We start from the raw sequence: 19,877 nt of genomic DNA, 5'->3' as shown, positions 1-19,877 counted from the left end.
CACAGTACATTTTAATTTAAAATGAATATAATGGGTTGCAAGAACCAAAAAGCATTTTTCTCAGGTATAATGAAAGAAGCTCATATTTTACATTTAAAAAAATAGTAACAATAAAGTCACTTGTTATAAAATTAAGTAGTCCTATCTTGCTTGACAAGGGAAATCAAAGAAGAAAGATTTATGTTTGAAAGAAATAAAAAATAAATCACATCTCTCTTCTCTAGTACCAAGCCAAAAAAGACCACAGTCACAGTACGGTGGCAACAGTGAAGCTGTGACACTGTGAAGCATCGCAATAGTCCCAGTCAGACCGGGATCAAAGAGGCTTGGGAATGCGACATCAGGAACATCGGCCCAGGACAATGGGACTGAAGGACGCAGTCATGTGATATAATGTAATTTGATAGGAAAAGCCATTTTGCCAGTGTGGGTTAGCAGGGGTGGGTGTGGATACAACAATACATGTGCATTCTCAGTCAGCGTGTATGCATCGGCAGGCACAGCAGGAGAACAAAAACTCATCAAACATTCACCTCGGTACATAGTGTACCAATGTGCTGCAGCGTGGTGAAACATTTACATTTACCATACATAGTCCAATGCAAACAGTGGCCTCATGAGCAAGGAAACACCCCTGGTTTTTTTTTTTAAATAAAACACTGGAAACTGACATGCTGTCATATTTTGCTTCTGAACAACGTATACAGTCGCACTTAAATATTAAGCAATCCGAAATAATAAGGCTACTGTATACTGCACATTTAATTCTGATGTCCATTAAAAATCTAATTATTTTGTCCTGTGAAATAAGATACGGGATTTTGCATTCAGCAGGCGGCTTGAGGAAAGTAGATTTGATGGCTTTGGGATGTCTTCATATGCAAGCTTAAGTAAAACATGGCTGTATTAGCATTAGAATACAATGTTCTTTAGTAGCCCCGTGTGTCAGCTATAGACATGCATCGTTCTGTACATTGCCCTCCCCTTGACTGTTAAAAGGCATGCACACACACACACACACATAAAAAGAGTCACACACTTGCTGCGTACAAGACTAAACCATCAACAGAGAAAAAGAGAGGAATAGACCAGCACACGGTACAAGCACAGTCAGTCAGTAGCTGCACAAGGTAAACAGTGACAAGCAGAGTGAGAAAGGGGGAGGGGAAGAGAAGAAACAGGATTTTCAGGAGGGGAAAAATAGTGCCCTTCTCTAGGAAGGCAAGAAAAAGCACGACAACCCCCAACATTTAAGCATAATAAACAAACCGAAAACTGCGTATATACAGTTTAAAAGCTTTTAACATTCAGCAAAGTGCAGTGTATTGTATCATAGCATAGCATAACATGCCTTGAATCATTTTACAGTTATAATGTACAATTAAAAACCTGGTAAACGACTTTCAACTGTTTACTCAGAAAATATGTTTATTCTATAACCACAAAAACTGAAAGCTCAGTTGTCAAATACGTCAACCTTCCCTTTGCCATACCCTCTTGTCACAAAGGCAAACACACACACAATAACACTACGTTAGTCTCCACCTTTAAGACCCAACAATCTCCACCCTCAGAATACCATTCACTAACCCAGTAAACAGTGGTATTTTCACTCTAACCACTGACAGAGCCAAAGAGCTACTGGCCTGCATTCAACTCTCACTGCAGGCCTACCTATTCCCAGAAAAATATTATGTGAGCAACAGGATTCAGTGAAGACGTTCCTGCAGCCAGAAAATAAAACAAAGAATATCATAACTGAGACTTTCTGTGAAATGACAAGACGGCAAAGCTTTTAGACAATTCATGTGATGCTCTTTTTATTGACTGACGTACAAGGATGTGATGCAAGTTTATCTGATACAACATTCACAACACAAAAACATGTTGATACAAAGCGTGGGGCATTTTTAAAATACGGTTAACAAGATTTATCTTGGGGCCTGAATTCTGCAGGAAGTAAGAGACAAAATGGACTGACACAAAGCAGAAACAGACGATACTCAAGCCAATTTACATCTGCTTTTTGCTTTTATTCAAGCAAAAAAAAAAAAAAAAAAAAAAAACCACACCTAGAGACAAGACACCTAACAGAGACAGGTCACGTGTGCCTGCTTTATATTATCCATCAGTCATAATCTGTTATCTGTTATCCAGTTGTTACCACCACCCTAACTCACTTCTAAAGAGAGTGCAGCTATATTCAAGTAAACACATACAAAGTAGACTAATAAAGTAGTGTTTCTACTCATTGTTCTTCCTCTCTCTCTACTTTCAACGATTACCACAGTTGTGAGGAGTTAAAACAAGCTGCTATAAACTAGCTATATTGTATAAACTGCAGTCTGACTGGATTATGATTAGCACATTCTCCCCACAGGTATGTTTTTAATTGGTGGTATCGAGGGAAATTGTAACTGTAATTTGGATTTGACATTGTTTTGATCACCCAGGCCTACCTCTAAGCGCTCACCTTAAAAACCCTGGTGAACTAATTTCACGTAAAACTGGGTCTTCCTCAGGTGTTGGCTCCCTCTGACTACTTCACATTACTCGTGTTATAACAAGTACCAGCACAAAGCATTAATATACAGAGATCCATGCAGCTGGGAGACAAGAAGGTCGGCAGGCAATAGAGCTCAATGTGCTCAGCAGTCTCCATGGCCAGTGGGCAGGAACAATAGTGCGCTCTGGAGTGCCAGTCCAACTCTGTCTCCCGACATAAAACTAGAGCCGCCAGCCTGCGCTGCTAAACTCTGGCCTACTGCAACAGAAAGATGGACTCTCAGTTAGTGAGCCTCTAGTCTCGAAGCCAAGGGTGGAGAAAAGGGAATGTTTTATCACCAAATCTTAAGCCAGAGATTTACAAGGTATAATACACCCACTGGCAGCTAATTAGACCCCAGTCCCTCAGTCAGAAGAACAGAAGTCATGGAGGATTTTGATACAACCCATATGTACATTTAACATCCTGCCAATCATTGTCACGAGCAAAATAACATCAGATATTGGTATGTAGTTATTTGTTTTTATCATTTTCCTATTATTCTTTCAATTAATTAGAAAAGCTAAAACAAAAGCTGATGTCTTTAAAAAAGTCAATTTTATATCACAGATAAACAAAATAAACAACAAACCTGAGACTAGCAAATTTTGGGCATTTTTATTTGATAACTGACAATTTTCTATTGATCAAGCAGTTGATTGACTAATTGTTTCAGCCCAATCGGTTTTTCAAAATGAATTCTTAAAATGCCGACAGAGACAAGAGACGCACTATCTGGTGAGCTTTGATTAAACTTAGATAAAAGACAAGAAACAACTGTTTCTTAGAACAAGAGGTCTGGGCCTAGTTTGCTCGCTGAAGAGGACGATTCAGCTGTTTTTTGACATGTAGGTCAAATGTCATGTTTGTTCTGACAGATAACCTTGTGGGTTTTTTTGTTTTGCTTTAGACACATATCCAAGTCAACTCATTGTGAGTTCATCAATGCTTTAAATTCCTATGCCTACCTTAGATACCATTCAGTTGAAGGTTGAGATATGCTGCATCTTTAGAAAGGAAAGGATAAGAAAACAAGCTAACTGGATAACCCTCTAGTAAAACTGCACGATTTATAAACTGCAAGATAAAACAAGTACACATAACTTAGTCAGACTTTTACACGTCATGAGATTGTGTATGGATTATCTGTGCATCTGTCTGTTCACATGCACAACAGTTCAGTATGTGACTGCAACTCGTTATAAATTAATATCAACATCTCCTTCAGACTACATAAAAGATGTAGGACCATTCATGACTGGCCAGTATATGTCCATACCTCTAGGTTGGACCACTTACTGATCATACTCCTCTGACCACCCAACCATGACTCAACATGAAGTCAGAATGTGGCAAACATGCTGCTGAAGTGGCCCCCTTTTAGATACTTTTTCAACCTTCAACTGGACTGTAAATCACAGCTGCCATACAGTGTTACAGGATCATAAAAGTTACAAAAAAGGCAGCTGGATAAAATGAAGTTGAGAGAACGATGAGCTTCAGGAAAAGGCTAAAGCAACATCATAAGGCTGCTCAATTAATCAAAATTTGATCATGATTACGATTTTGGGGCCAAACGATCTCAAAACTAATAAAATCAGGGGGAAACGATTTTCTTTTCATTTTCTGTTGTGCAACGTTGTACAGAAAAAAGCTTTGTCCCAATTCAGGGATGCAGCCCCTGAATTGGGACACAGCCACAGTCTGCGTATTTCGTGCATGCGTATTTCCGTCAGGCCGGCAAACGTTTTACGTATGAAACAGAAGTGACACTTCGCTGCGACACAAACAAATATATTTACCGTTTTAATGTTTCCAGATGTTTGATATCAGGACGTTGAGTTGAGAACTGACAAGTTGAACGTTGTCCAATTAAAACGGACCCACCATAGTGCAAGAGTGCACTATGACTGTCAATGTAAAAAGGAGACTTACGAATGTTTATGGGGAAAGGAAAGTGTAGCTGAGGACTTCCTTGCAAAGAGTTTTTGACAAATGTCCAATAAATGCAGCATGTTTCTGAAGTTTAAAAAAATAATCGTTTGAATAATCGTGATTTCAATTTTGACCCAAATAATCGTGATTATGATTTTTTCCATAATCGAGCAGCCCTACAACATCATCGTGTCCCAAGTTAGGCTTTGCTACCTTCCATTTTACCTTCAAGGTCCGACCCCTCCCCCCAAAACACACACAGAGCCTCCTCTGTTTCATGTGTAATTTACTCTCAGTGCCGAGTACGTATGCTGGTGAGTGTGTCTACATGTGGGCAGTATAAGCAGTACTATCAGTGACAAAAGGCTCCCTGGCCTCTGATACACGTGGGCAACACAGGGAGGATCTACTTATGCAACAACTGCCCCAAAAAGGGAACTTTTACGATGTGGGCAGAACACATAGTTCTTTTAACGAGAGGGTCCTCTCGCTATACCGTGGCTTCCTTGTTTATATAGTGCTCACATTGCCTTTGACAAAGTTAGAGTGGACACCGTTCAGATGAAGGAGCACAAAGTCAAGAAATATTTTTAAGCCTGATGCTTTATTAGACAATTATATACTCTAATTGTCAGCTAACTCATTGTGAACTTTCTTTTGGCTGTTTTTTTTCATAGCCAAAGGTATGTGTGCTACAAAACAGAGGTTTACACACAAGACTGCTCAAGAACTGACGCAGTGAGTCGGAAAACTCTGACCTAGCAATAAAGGGCAAGTGAAAGCCCCTATAGACCACGTCACCCTATAGATTATCTAGCAATGGAAACAAGTTGGACAAGGTGTCCTCTTACTGGGCTGCTGTCAGAACAGAAGAGCACAAACACCCCTCTGTGTGTAAAAAGCAAAAACAAAAGCCACACCAGCATCAAAGGCATTTAATTACATAAAAGACTAGTCATCAGCACAAACACTAAATTATACAATAATCATGCGAGTCAGCAGATTTAAAATTCAACAGCACTGAGTGGACAACTTCATTTATTTTTCAGAACGTTTTTTTATGCTTTGCTAGTTTTGTTAAGCTACAGATGATAAGAGCGAGTCTGCACTCTAATGAAATACAATATAAAATCCCCAGTTGGTCAATTGGCTGCAGAATTATCTCTTGAGTGCTAATCACGTTACATAATAACAATAATCTTCAAATGGCTGTGAAACCAATAAGCCTATGACACAAGGACCGAATGAGTTGATGACAAGAAGTGCTCCTGCACAAATGCAATAATTGTTAATTTCGCCTCTCGGGTAGTTTTACAGAAAATACAATTAACGGACCGATGCCAGCTGTTTAAGAGAAAGTCCAACAGCAAGCTATATCGGTTCATAACCTGCAATCAGAGTTGTGTTACTACATAGAGGAGTGCTGACACACCACGCTCAGCCACTGCTAGGCACTAAACTAGAAAATATATGTGGGAGGAAAACTATGATTACGAACAATCAACCTGGCTGGGAATGTGCACCATCACGCAAACACTCTCAAGTACACACATGTAAACTTTCTCCACCGATGCTGATGTCAACAGCCTGAGCCAGCACACAGAAAGATCCCTGTTGCTGACTACGTGAGTGAAAGGGGCAGCATGGCACACACACAGTACATTCTGCTGTGCCTTTCTGAGCACTGCAGCATAGAGATCTCTTTGCTGAGCAGCTACAGCAGTCTCACAGTAACATACAGAGGACAAGGCGTCACATTACAAATAAAAACATGGAATCTGAACCAGAAATCTCAACATTAGCCCTTTTGCACAGCAAAAAAACAGCAGTTGAATCACAACAAGAGAATGATGCCCCCCACAGTCTTTTGCCACCAGCCTCCTAATACAGAGCCCCTTTCTGCTTAAAATTACTGCTGCCTTGGAAACCTTTGGATTACTGCAAGGACTGCATACCCCATTTCTCTGTTCCCCCTGGGACGTGTGAGAGTTGGCACAGAGGAGCGAGAAGCTGACAGCAGCACACTAAAAGGGGTTTGCATTAGTAATGAAGTCTGTGCGTGGGGTTGCATGGTCATTAGTCAGTTTGTGGGAAAGTGAAAACGTGTCCCAAGGTTTTACGCAAGCAAACACCTGACATGTAAGGCTGTAATTAAATCTAGTTGTTACCAGAAAAGGCGGTCTCATTCGTGAATTAAATCTATAATTCAATATTCCCTTGGACCTTGCTTCAATTTAAATGACTAACTACAAATATGTTGATTCCTCAGTCAGTATCCCTGTTCCACAGGACTTCAGGAGGCAGAGAACAGCACCCTGTTCTGCCTGCCTGTGTTTCTTTCTGCTTTGCTTGCCTGTTATAAAGATGAAAAAGTATACAAAATCTTATCTGAGCAACACCTGAACTCTTTTAGAAATAATAGAATATCTAATCTATGGGAATATGATTATTCTTCAGCAAAAAGGAGCAAGGGTTACAGAGACTAAGAAGTAGATTTATCATAGTCTGAGTGAAGGTTTAACTTTAGTAAGTTTTACTTATTGATGAGGGAATTACATAAGTCTTATCCTTGTTATGCTCAATAAAACCTGAGCATTTAAATCTGTTTCTGATGCTATGAGGAAACAGGAAGGAGGAAAAAACACTGCTGGTTTTAGACTATTATTATCAGAGACGTCAAGTAAAATGAAAGGAATATGATCATTAGAACTGGTGTTACCACTACAGGACTATTGTTGGCACTGTACTGTACTTTACTTTACTGGTAACACCAGTATTAAAATACCATTTCCTGAAAACAATGAAAGTAATTGCACATCTAAAGTAAGAGTATTACGTATCTGGAAGTTGTTGGATGTTGCAACGTTACTTTCTACAACTAATAATTGTATGTAGCTTGGATTTATTTTTTCAACCAATTATTATAAGATTATTAATATTATTATTCTCCCAAAGAACAAAATCATGCAACCCTCTTCAAGTATATTGTCAAGAGATTAGTCAAGTGACGGCGAATTTCACAAACAAATGACCAGTGGAGAAAGAAACAGCCTGCAGGCCGTACACTGAAGGGTTTGCTGCTCCTGAGTCACCAATCTGGATAAAGGTGGCATGTTAGCTGCCCTGTTAATCCCATTTCACAAACCCTGCGTATTGTTACCTGCTCCGTGCCTCGGAGATTTAACAAATTCATGAGTTGTGCTAATCTACCAGATGTCACAACTGCGTGCATGTACTTTGGAGAGGAACTACACAAACACCATGCGTTATATAGTGCAGGTTATTTACATAGTTGAATGTAATAACAGAATGTTACATCTGTACAAGTATAATGATGGTGAAGTAATCTTTTCACACTGTGTTTTCACCTTTATACAGACTGTAGACTAGAGTTTTGCAGTGGATTTTATGTATCCTGTTTTGTGTATCTACACTTATTGATCAATTCATAGAAGATCATTTTAACCACCACTTATTTAATCATTATTTGTTATAAAAATGTATTAATTAGGCTTGCAATACCCCAAAAAAATTCACAAAAGCAGAGAAATGCTTTCTTTTCTCTACTTTAATGTGATTATAAATCGTGTCATTCTGGGTTCAAATCTGTAGCCTAGACAAACATTTTTAAGACATCAAATTGTTGGATTTGGCATTTTAGAGATGGATGATTCAGTTAATTGAATAAACCAGTAGTGAAATGTTTCAAAAATGATGAAATACAATCTTAAAGAGATAAGATACACAGCTCAGTCAAGATCAACGTTACCAGCCAGCAGACAACTAACGTTTGCTGTCACCGCCCACTTAGTTTAGGTTAGCTAGCTATGCTGCTATTCAACAGCTGGACAGAGAGCTTACCTACTAACCCACAAAAAAAAAAACATATACACAACAAACTTTATCAACCAGTAATGTCAAATACCGACAAAATCATACCCCGGCTCTTCTTCAGAGTTACATATTAATGAAACATCCCACCACACAGTGTAACGTTAAGTAGCTGATAGTGTTAGCTGTGTAGGAGGATTCATGACACCGAACAATGATGACTGACGGATATTATGCGGCAAAAGACACCAAGCAACGAGCACCAAGCGTGACGTACAGTACAATTATCAATGAACGTGGTTCGCCTATTGTTACCACTGTGATTTGTCCGACATGGCATTGATAATGTGAATGGAGATGGAGATGTCGGGCTAAGCTTACCAGCACAGGAGAGCTACAATGAGGCACACCAACAAAACGCGCAGCCTCTTCATTATCTTCCCGCGGGGACCAACATCCTCGCTCTTTGGGGTTTTTTCTAATCTCTCACGGCTACACAATACACCGAAGACAAGCTTTTTGTTGGCTGAGGGCCTGTCTAAATTATAAAAGAACAAACGACTGTCTTCTGTGCCTAAAACCTATACTTGAGGTGTGCTAATTGTCATTGTGCAGACCGCTAGTCCTCTTCTTTTTAGCTTCAGTAGCCAATGCTGTTGACTGGTAGCTGTCTCTCGGTAAGTTCAACCCCTGCCCAACGTCCGACCAATCAAATCCGAGCTGTGGGTTTATTGACCAATCACAGCACACGTAGCAACACCGTGTTGGATAAAGCCCCGCCCTCAGACTGACTTGGTGATCGTTGAGCAGGACGCGTCACCTATTTCTTGTTAATCAAACTCTAAAGCACGCAACATTTAAAGTTATTGCACAATCGTCTGATCTCCAGCGTTCAATATCGATGACTAATATCGATACACGTGCTTCTGTAAAGACAGTGACGCATGAGTTCAAATCACTTGATGAAGTGTGCATGCTGGAAGCAATGTGTACATTGTGTACTTTTGTCTTCATCGCAACACACCTTCATTTAGTGTAAAAAATAATGCTAAAAATGAATAAATATTGAAAAGATATTTCAAGAACAATCGTTTGTTATTGAAGCTGAAGGCTCAATGCTTCTCAATTTCATTACGGCTGTATCATTCATTCATCTAATCTTCATCTTGTTTCATTTAGTGGGGCAGAAACCTTCTGTAGGGATTCTAACTGTCATTAAAATTAAAGTTTCATTAAATTACCATAATATGTTTTCTGTCTGTAACAAATTAGACTCTACTGAATAGAAAAATGTTGTCCAAATACAAACACATCTTTATACCTGTATATATTGTCAATATTATCCTCCTTATTTATATGTGTAACTTATATTAGTCATTACACTTTTGTTATTAAAAGGAAGGAATATATTTTGTAATACATTCTTTGGTTCCTTATGTCTATTCCACATGAACAAAAGAACAACATATCCCAGAGTGCAACTCGAAAAGAGCCCTAAACATTGCCTTCACTTGTCCATAATATATACCAAATGATGAATACGATGCAAAACAAACTAAATCAGAGTAATCTACCATAGAATAGCGAATTGATCCGACAGTGTTTAAGGTAATAAATAAAAATGTGTAGTTATTTTAAACCGGCGGGGTCCTGAAGTTTGGGCAGTCCTCAGTACTGAGAACATTTTAACACAAGTGAAGTTTGGGCGAACATAGCTAACGTTAGCTGCGTCGCTGTCCTCTGACGAATAAAATAGCTAGCTATTGTGACACCGTTTGGGCTCTTTTGGACTTTTAGCCAGTCCCTTGACTATGGAGGTGGTCCGGGTACTTTTGTGTGTCCTGCCTGTGTTTGTTGCTCTAGTCTCGGAGAGGTTTGCGGTGCTGGCTGCCTACTCTCAGTCTTTGGACAGCGACTTCACATTCACTCTGCCCGCCGGTCGGAAGGAGTGTTTCTACCAGACCATGAAGAAAGATGCCTCTCTGGAGATTGAGTATCAGGTCATTAAGACTCTTATAACTGCGATAATCTTGGGGTGAAATTGTGACGATAGCTGAGTAAACACAAACTAGCCATCTCTGTCTACTGTCTGCCAAATCAATGATAACCCTCTAAAGCTAGAGTCAACATTGACATAACAGTACACTTCACAAACCTGTTGCTTATCCCTTTTTATGATTACTGTTCACGTTTTCTGCCTGTTGTGGTTCTCATTTACAGATAATATTCTTACAAAACCACACAGGTATACTACTAGGTCTTAGTCTCTATTGTGCAAGAGAACCAACAGGTTATGTGGCTCAAACCTCGATTAGCATGTTGTTGGGAACTTGTTATGCCGGTCAGTGTGCACCGACTACAAGTTGGGCGATGTCAGAAAGTTGCCTTACGTTATTGCCTGTGGGAGACATCCCAAGTATTTTCTATGTCTATTGTAGTGTCTATCATGGAGGACAAGGTTATCAGGCTTATCGCTTCCAGTGGAGCATGAGGGAGACCTTGAGAGGGAAAACTAGCATTCTTCACAATTAATGTAAAATATATATTAATACCGAGATTAAGTGCTGCTACACTGAAGAAAAGCATCAACCCAAACAAACTGCCAGTATTGTTTTTAATGTGTTTACTTCTCATGTGTGAATGTCCTCGACTGTCCACAGGTATTAGATGGAGCAGGTCTCGATGTAGATTTCTTTATCTCCTCTCCTTCTGGCCAAGTGCTGTTCAGTGACTACCGCAAGTCAGATGGAGTGCACACGTGAGTTACACACGAGAGACATACATTATTGAAAACAGATACCTTTTGTAAGCTCTTACTCTCTGTGCTTTTCCTCCAGTGTTGAAACTGAGGATGGAGACTACATGTTCTGCTTTGACAATACGTTCAGTTCTGTCTCAGAGAAGCTCATCTTCTTTGAGTTGATCCTGGACAACATGGATACAGATGAAGACCCAGACGACTGGAAGGAGTATGTCCAAGGAACAGACATGTTGGACATGAAGCTGGAAGACATTATGGTGAGCGTGAAGCCAGTCTGAGACAGACCACATGTGATGTTGTTGAGAAAAGATTACACTTGACACGCAACACATTCCAGAGTTGTGGTATCATGTTTTTCCTTGAGTCTGAATGATTGCCACTATTGAGACGTTAGAACTTATTGAAATTGTGTTTGTTTTATTCTCACTGGGTGTTTCAGACTTTGTTCCTCTCCTGTCTGCCTTTGAGATAACTGTCACTGTGCCACATGTGCTCACAGGATGACATAGGGGGTGCAAAGTGACCCAACTGGCTGCCAATAAAATAGCATCCAGTCCATCACATGAAGGGTTTTTCAGCAGTAACTTAACAGCTCCAATACAGCCTACAGGCAGAGTCACAAGGAGAGTGTCACAAGAATAGACAATGTAATGAACTCTCACCTATTGGCTAAGGGCAGCCAATTGTTTCAGCTTGCACCACAGTGGCCTGCACTGCCCCCTCACCAGAAACACACTAATTTGTGTCAGAAGTCACATAAGGCTCACTATAAAGACAGGAAATGTATTTTCCAGCTGTGCAGGAAGTTCTTTTCTCATGGTAGGAGGAACACACCTGATTGAGCTGCTTTGTTTACTAAACTGCCTAAACTGAAGTTAGTTTAGCATCAAGAGGAAGAATGTTGTTGAAAGTTGTAACTATTGTTTTCTTATGTTCAGTCAATCTGACCTGTGTGTCTCTTCTCCTCCAGGACACCATCAACAATGTGAAGAGTCGGCTTGGCAAGAGTGTGCAGATACAGACGCTGCTGAGGGCGTTCGAGGCTCGCGATCGAAACATCCAGGAGAGTAACTTTGACAGGGTGAACTTTTGGTCGGTGATAAATCTCATTGTTATGATGTTGGTATCGGCGGTCCAGGTCTACCTAGTCCGCTCGCTGTTTGAAGATAAAAGGAAAATTCGTACATAACGCTACCCCAAACGGAGGGACAGAAAGAGAGAAACTAACACACCACAGATACCTTCAGGATTTGTTTTCGCCAGATCTCCTGGATTGTGACTTTTAACACAATGTGTCATCTATACACATACATATGCACTCACACATACACAAACAGACAGACAGACAGACAGACATTTGGTATTCTTAATAACAAAAGTCACCACTGTTATTGCTCTGGTCTTCAGCCCACTGGAGTTTGAGGGACAGTGGGAGTCCCTGGTTTGGAACAGGAACTGTAAGCCCCTCTACTTTGAAAACTCAGTCTCTTTGTTACAGAGAAAAAATCCCTTTGTCTCTCTTCAAAACGTGTATATTGTTTTATAGTCCTATAGTTGCTGTAATTCTTCACAGAAAGTGACATAACAAGCATGTTTATGATGTGACTATTTTTCTAACGGAGCCTAAAGTTACGAGGAAACTTGCCAATTGCAAAAATGTCCTCTTTTCTTTGGACGTGTTTTTATTTGAGCTAAACAAGATGAAGAAATGGTTTGGTGTCTGAAAATTTGTATTCATTTTTGCCAAACAGGAGTGGGAATTGCAATCAGTTATGTCTTCCCAATGTCCTTCCTCTCCTACCTTTTGTGTGTTACTAAGACATCCCAGTGCTTTGTATTTAGCCGCTGGCCTCCTGCCAGCCTTTTAGGCCTTTGAATATTTCTACCTTTGCCATTGACATTTATGTTGTCTCACTTTTCCCTTTCATGCCAATACTGAAAAGTCAGGTGTTTCGGTAGGGCCACGCTGCTAATGCTGCTCTTTGGCACCCAAGGGACCAGGGAGTAGGAGAAAAGGAAATGGGCCATCTCCAAATTCTCTTAATGACTACTATGCGATGACTTGTGGGCTTGTGGCAGCCAGCTTCGTGCCTCACGGCTGCTGGCGGGTGTCTGCTTACAGCCACCTACTGTGTGAAGATGTTGAGCCTGCCTGTCTCTCTGGTGACAGAAGTCTATTTTTATCTTACTGACACCTGGAAGGTCATTACCACTACTACATGGGTGCACTGCTCAGTTTAATATGCACGTACCATTCACTGCCTTGGCTACGTTCTTTTTAAATTCTCGTATCTATGTGTTTTGTTTGATATTCATATTTTGTTAGACATCATTACAAATTAATACCAGATCATTGCACTGCCTCTGATGCCACAGAACAACATCTTTTTTTGTCATCTTCTTACAGAATAAGTTAACAGTTAAGATTATTGTCGGCCCTCCAGAAACAGAAGGTCCACAGCTTGTCTTGATATGTGAGTGAAGGAGCACTGCTCAGGATGTTTTCATTGGTTGCTTGTATAGTATTAAGACACTACTGTGGTTTGTGATTATGGTGACTGCTTCTTTATTGTTATTACGGCGCTCCACAGATGAAACTTGGTTACTCACTATCCTGGCTGGAAGCTCCATGATGCCTCTAAAGATAAAGATCATACAATGAGTTCATTCCTTCATAATTTAACAGCCTTATGTTAGAAGTTTCTGATTATTCTAATTATACAAGTTTACCATACAGTATGCACATATTGTAGGTCTCTGCAATGTCATACATGTCATGTGGATGTTTACACAGTACTTGTAAGAAATGGTCATCTGCTGCCTCAGTTTAAGTGCTTATTACGATCTCTTATTCCTCTGTCTACCTGATGTCACTGTGGTATCCAGTGTTTAACTGAAGTACTGTATGGTGAGATTCTGTCTTGGATTACTAATATGAAGTTAATGATTACTTTAAAGTGCTTCAAAGTTCGATAAAAATAAAAGACTAATATTCTAAAGGTATTTCTAAGTTACTGGGTAGGAGATTGCTAAAGTTTCTAAGTCAACACCCACACTGTCTTTGAAAATTATTTTTACTACCCTGATGGAGCAGTGGGGTCGGGAGGGGGATGTGACGTCATAAGATATTTATTCAACTAATGTCCTGTAGTTGTAAATGTGTATAAATTAAACAATCAAATTTTTCTGACCTCTGTGTTTTGTTTGTTTGTTTATGTTTGTACTGAGCAAAAATGTTTTGCTTTCTACAAAGCTGAATTGTTTTACTGTATATGGAGACAGCATGTCAAACAGTTGCAGATACCTGTAGAAAAGCCAGGGCTTCTTCAAGCATGCAGCAGCTCAGATGAAACGGAAGTAACTAAATCATTGAGCTGCTGCACTATCAGGCATCTTCTTCTGGATCTGGTGGCGCAGAGATCTAATGATTAAACAGTCCTTCAGCGTAGAACCAGAGACCCCTGCTAAGCACAGCGGACGCAGCCCAGGAGAACTGAAAGGGAAGGAAGTGGTATTGGTCATCATCATCACTCATCCTCATGGTATTACCCTTTGATTCATGACACTTACTGGCCTATCAGATGCTGTGTGCATGATCCAGTCCTTCTGGAAACACGGTTTGTGTGAAGACATGATCCTATCTGCAACCACAGTCAAAAATAGGCTATATGTAAGAGATGGCTAAGCACAAGCTAACAAAAAAGGCAACCACTGTATGTGGATTGGTAAAGAGATTGAGGCACTTGAAATTGTGTGGTTGTGTAAATCTCTCTCATGAACAGCTGATGTAGGATTTCAAATACATTTCCAAACAAGATTTCTTTGTGCTGGCGAAATTTACCACGATGGCTGGTGTTTGTGGCCCCTTGGACAGGGTGCCGGAGCTGACAGGCTTACCAGCTGCCTGCGTTGTCACATAGCAGACAGAGGGCTGTGGTCTAGGCACTGGGACGCTATTATTTGACAAAATACAGATGAGGTTATTGATGAATATCACAATCAACATGTTCCCAAAGGTGACACACCTTCGGCATCATGAGAATAATTGAAGTTGTAAAAGTTAGGTGACCTTTTTGCAGGCGTGTTGCTCTGTGCGTTGGCCGGTCTTATCAGTTCAGTAGAGAACGGGCCACGTATGTTCAACACAGACATCTGGACGAGGAAAAAAATAAAATGATGAAGTTATTAGTATGAATGTTACAGTTATGGTTGATAGGCACTTGGTAAGGTGCTTTTTAAAGACTCCAACAACAGGGGGCGCTGTGAGCTCTGCTGTCATAGTGCTTCACTTCCGGGATAATGACAAGATGAGATTGTAGCATCGCCGCTGAACAAAATCCCGTCACAGGTAGGTGGAAAAAGCTCTGTAGATATTTGTGGAGATTATTTAACACCTTGTCAACACGTTTATGTTCATAGATAAACGTGTACATATGACTTGTCTGATTTTATTGTCGTGTCAAAGCCGGAAGGACCAGTAGTTTCATGCTAGCTGCACCTGTCATCCATTACATGACAGATAGCCCATTAGCTTCCAAGCTATCCAAAGTATCTGTATCTGTATTCAGAGTCCATCATCACTCAATAGTTAGTGGCAAACCTTTGATAAAATAGCTTTTAAATTAACCGTTCTGTGGTTATTCCTACTCTGCTTTATGTGAATGATGTTACCATTTATTCCCAGGTTTGATGTTTGTTACTTTGGTTACATTTGGGAACAGGTAAATTACAATATAGAAGGTAGTGACAGTAGAGCATACAGCACACACCTTACAGCAGGACTCGACATTTACTGCCCTGAATTATACTTTCAACTGTCCAAGTTATTTTTCAATCTACATAATGAATGTACTGGTTTATAACTAGTTTATTTATGTAGCTCTTATCACTTAATTGATTCACTCTGGTCTGCCATTAGGTTCTGCCAGTTCTACCCTGTTTAAATGTACATACTACATCATTTAGCCAAATAATCACAAGTTCACTACAGGGACATTGTATATTTGAAGTAAAAACTGTTATTTTTAACATCTACAAAGGGAGGGAGAAGATCAAATTAACTATTTAAATATTTACAAGCTCAAACCAACAATTTACATATAAACTATAGACACATCTTAATCCAGATATCCAGAGAAAAAGAGTGAGAGTGAAGGTCAAATGAACTACATACATATTTACAAACTATAGAAAAATCCTAATCCAGATATCCGGAGAGAGAAAGAGAAAGAGAAAGTAGTCCCACACCTAGCACAGCCCAAGAAGAGAAGGAGTGACCCTAGGGGCTGTTGGCAGAAGAGCCGTGGACTGTGATTACTCTGATCAACATACATGGGAATGAATTACAATACATTATATTTGAATATATTTCTGACCTTTTCCCTGATAGTCTGAAAAAGTCGCTAAATTTGACACTAGTAGCCTTTTCAGAAAAAGTCACTGAATCTAGTAAGTAAGTCACCAAGTTAGCAACACTGCTCTCTCTCTCGGATTGATTTTGTCTATGACATTGCTTCAATTATAGTGATATATACTACCGTACATGCATTAACATTTCATTTGCAATAATACATTTCTCTACTGTCCCAGAATTGTCCCAATCACTGTATCCTTTTTTCCCCAGGAACTATTTTTATTGTCCGACAGAACATTTCAAGCATTGCCCTACAGTTGATGTTTTGTTACAGTGCTAGACATTTCATATAAATAAATTAGCACAAGTTAGTTTACTCTGAGTAAGCATAGAACTTTTGGGGGTCTGGGGACCCAGCAAAGTTGCCTACTTGTTAGTCTAGGCCTGTTTATAAAGCTACCGGTTTGGTAAAGTAATAGTAAATGTTAGATTTGCTTCTTTGAGCAGTAGATTCAATTCTTGCTCACAAATGTGACCATGTTTTCTTCTTCTGTGTGTGTGTGTGTGTGTGTGTGTGTGGTAAGGGTGATGGGGCCAGACAGTGTCCCAGGTCCAGCTGTGCCCTGGCGGAAGGTGCTGTGGGAGCGCCAGCCCTTCCCTGATAACTATGTGGATCAGCGGTTCCTGGAGGAATTAAGGAGGAATGAGGGCATCCGGCAGTACCGCTACTGGGCTGTGGTGAGAGAAGCAGGCTTTGTGGGACAACAGCTGTCCTGTGTTGCCATTTTTATCACCCTCTGGCTCTACATGGAGCAGGTAAATCACTACACTGCACACTGTGCCTTTACTGTATAGAATGGTGTACATTAAATGCACAGTTAATCCACTCCTCTGCTTTCCTCGCAGGGTCTGCTGTCCCCTGAGAAGCTGTTGTGGACCAGCCTTGTCTGCGCCCTGCTGGGATATGGACTGCACCAAGCCTTGACGTCTCAAGTCGAATCCGGCTGTGAGCTCCGGACTCGTCTCGCTGACTTACAGAGTGCCACTATTTTTCTATCCTTCACCTTTGGTTTCTCGCCTGTTCTAAAGACACTAACAGAGTCTGTGAGTACTGACACGGTGTACGCCATGTCTGCTGTGATGCTGCTGGCCCACCTAGTCTCATTCCCTTACGCCCACCCCTCACCCCCAGGCAGCCTCTCCATAAATGCAGCCCTGTTTGCCTCAGTGTGTCTAGCCTCAAGGTTACCTGGGGCTCTTCACACCTTCGCCATGCTCAGCTGTGCCCTGCTGGTGTTTGCCCTGTGGCCCTGCCTGCTGCAGAGGCTGAGGGAGAACACCCCTAACCAGTTTACTGGGTTGTGTGTGGGAGTGTGTATCGGAGGGGTAGGTGGCCTGTGGACACAGTCACCAGGGGGAGCTGTGCTCTTAGCCCTGGCCTTAGGGTGTGTTACATTGCTCTGCCCCCTGCTGTTAGTCAGGCTGCAGAGGCACAAGGACAACATCCATGGACCCTGGGATGAAGCTGAGATTCATGAGGACCTCAGTCACTTCCTTCAATAACGGACAGAGTAAAGAGGAGCACATGGAGCTCCTGACAAAAGTTACATTTGAGGTGTGAGCCAACTGAGACTTTTATATGAATTAATTGTCAGTTTGCAGTATTATGTTGGTGCTGTACTAAACTGACAAATGTTAACTCTTTTATCATTGGTCCACATCTGTTTGGACAGCCATGAAACCTTGTTATCCTCTTGCAGAGAATATGAAGATGTTTTTACTGTTCAAGCTGCTAAGTGTTGACCTCAGAATTCGTATGGAAGGTATCAACTAATATGCAATGCTGACTTTACATTTGTGGGAGATGTTTATGGTTGTGTTCAGTATGTTGTTGATGTTGAGTATGAATGGACAGATTCATAGAGCTACACAGTGGCTTGCAAACTATGTCAAAATTAAACATTAGAAGTACAAAAATTTTAAAGGGTTTTGCAATAAAAATGTGTCCTCAAAGTAAATAATGCTTTTTTTATTTTTATATTTTTGAGAAACAACATTTTGACAGACTACTTAGTTTTCAAGTTGTGTTTTGTATGGATGGACAGTTTGCTTGTCAGTAATGACATAAAAGAGCTTTTATTTGAATGACTGCTCTTTTCTAATAATGAAATATTACACATGTAAACATTGGAGAAGTCCAGTATAACAAGCTCCCGTTGATCATACAGGGCAGACAGCTGCTGCAGTGCTACAGTTCTCACAGGACTGTCCACCATATTTTAAAAATAAATACATTTTATTAACCAACAGCATAGTAAACACAGACAGTACATGACCATATAATGCCAGGGGACAGACATAAAACAAATAGTTAACATACATTTTCAATATAGCTTTCTTTTTTTTAGAATAGAGGAGGAATGTGATGTATTGTTTGATTGTATGACTATTTTTAAAAATATAAAAAATGTGGTTTCTGAATGTGATTTTGCAAGTATTGATGACAGTGTCGAGTTTTTTCGGTAAAAGTCAGTAAAGAAAGCCAAACTCCACTTTTTCATAGAAAAGGGTAAACTCCGTCCACCATGTTGCATTCCCTGCCACACCCAGTCAGTGACGTCACGTTGGCGGGCTGAGTTGATTAAAAACACCTGCTGTGATTTACATGGCGCTTAAAAAAAAAAAACCCTCAACCCCAACACAGCAGCCGTGTACTGCCCGGCCACATGTACAGTTGATTTAAAATGGACACTGGGTTTAAAGTCAGAGCCGCTCACTCTACCGTCTGTTCAGCGTTCAGCGTGAGGAAGGCTAGAATTGTTGTAGCTTATGTTTATGTTCATTTTCATGTTTGTTTTTGTTTCAATATATTAAAGACCTGCTAACATAACGTGTCGGGCACGTTATCCTGTCTTCATTCTGGCTTTCACTTGAACTAAATGAAAACACACCACTACTTGTACTTTGTTTTGGGACTCATTGTGAGACCAGTTTTCCAAGGAAATTCATGAACACGATACCAGAAAGCATGAGTGCAGCTGCACCTGAAAGCAGTGTGGAGTGGACGCTAGGGGTCATACCTTCACCTCTCCTTTTCCTGGCTTGGTACGAAATGTGACGGTGGGCTTTGCCTTGGGTTTTGACTGCTGTGGTGGCGCCATTTAGCAGCAGATGAAGCCCGACTATAACACAGAGTTCAGTCGAGCTGTCTGTAACCGGGCGGCCTCCCTCCTCCTCCTCTTCCTCCTCAAAGAATCACACTCACACTCACACACACGGAGAGTGCGTCGTAATAACAGCGCGTCACCCACTGTACGGGTGCAAATGACTTCTGATGACAAATTCTTCTGTCCAATCAGATGTTTATTTACACTGGAGATATAACCCATACTGATAAGGCACACAACATGGGTCCCAAAATATGTATATGTCGGGGAGCCCATTAAACCTTC

General features: G+C 40.6%; 3 protein-coding genes across 3 annotated transcripts in view; 2 read left to right on the top strand and 1 right to left on the bottom strand.

Annotated features, from left to right (window-relative positions):
- Window positions 1-8,975, bottom strand: part of suco (SUN domain containing ossification factor) — a 41,005-nt gene extending 32,030 nt beyond the window's left edge. The window contains 1 exon segment of the mRNA XM_051375998.1: window positions 8,693-8,975. Within this exon segment, the coding sequence (XP_051231958.1) occupies window positions 8,693-8,745 (53 nt within the window). The 5' untranslated portion in view covers window positions 8,746-8,975.
- A 1,013-nt stretch (window positions 8,976-9,988) lies between these two features.
- Window positions 9,989-14,262, top strand: tmed5 (transmembrane p24 trafficking protein 5). The gene is made up of 4 exons (XM_051375996.1): window positions 9,989-10,311; window positions 10,972-11,069; window positions 11,149-11,329; window positions 12,043-14,262. Exons 1-4 carry the CDS (start codon window positions 10,123-10,125, stop codon window positions 12,259-12,261), a joined length of 687 nt encoding a protein of 228 aa, XP_051231956.1. The 5' UTR covers window positions 9,989-10,122; the 3' UTR covers window positions 12,262-14,262.
- Window positions 14,263-15,330: 1,068 nt separating this feature from the next.
- pigc (phosphatidylinositol glycan anchor biosynthesis, class C) lies at window positions 15,331-19,315 on the top strand. Its single transcript, XM_051375995.1, has 3 exons — window positions 15,331-15,420; window positions 17,010-17,241; window positions 17,332-19,315. Exons 2-3 carry the CDS (start codon window positions 17,014-17,016, stop codon window positions 17,986-17,988), a joined length of 885 nt encoding a protein of 294 aa, XP_051231955.1. The 5' UTR covers window positions 15,331-15,420; window positions 17,010-17,013; the 3' UTR covers window positions 17,989-19,315.
- The last annotated feature ends 562 nt before the right edge of the window (window positions 19,316-19,877 follow it).

The sequence above is a fragment of the Dicentrarchus labrax genome, unplaced genomic scaffold (genome assembly GCF_905237075.1).
Source record: "Dicentrarchus labrax unplaced genomic scaffold, dlabrax2021, whole genome shotgun sequence".
Taxonomy (NCBI): Eukaryota; Metazoa; Chordata; class Actinopteri; family Moronidae; genus Dicentrarchus; species Dicentrarchus labrax.
Note: the sequence above shows the minus strand (reverse complement) of the source record. Positions and strands in the feature narration are given on the sequence as shown.

What these genes read in the sequence shown, in the direction of transcription:
- tmed5 (XM_051375996.1), top strand. Translation starts at nt 10,123, where the DNA reads ATGGAGGTGGTCCGGGTACTTTTGTGTGTCCTGCCTGTGTTTGTTGCT. An exon ending in CTCTGGAGATTGAGTATCAG is followed by an intron (nt 10,312 to 10,971) that starts GTCATTAAGACT and finishes GACTGTCCACAG; the next exon opens with GTATTAGATGGAGCAGGTCT. An exon ending in TGAAGCTGGAAGACATTATG is followed by an intron (nt 11,330 to 12,042) that starts GTGAGCGTGAAG and finishes CTTCTCCTCCAG; the next exon opens with GACACCATCAACAATGTGAA.
- pigc (XM_051375995.1), top strand. Translation starts at nt 17,014, where the DNA reads ATGGGGCCAGACAGTGTCCCAGGTCCAGCTGTGCCCTGGCGGAAGGTG. An exon ending in TCTGGCTCTACATGGAGCAG is followed by an intron (nt 17,242 to 17,331) that starts GTAAATCACTAC and finishes CTTTCCTCGCAG; the next exon opens with GGTCTGCTGTCCCCTGAGAA.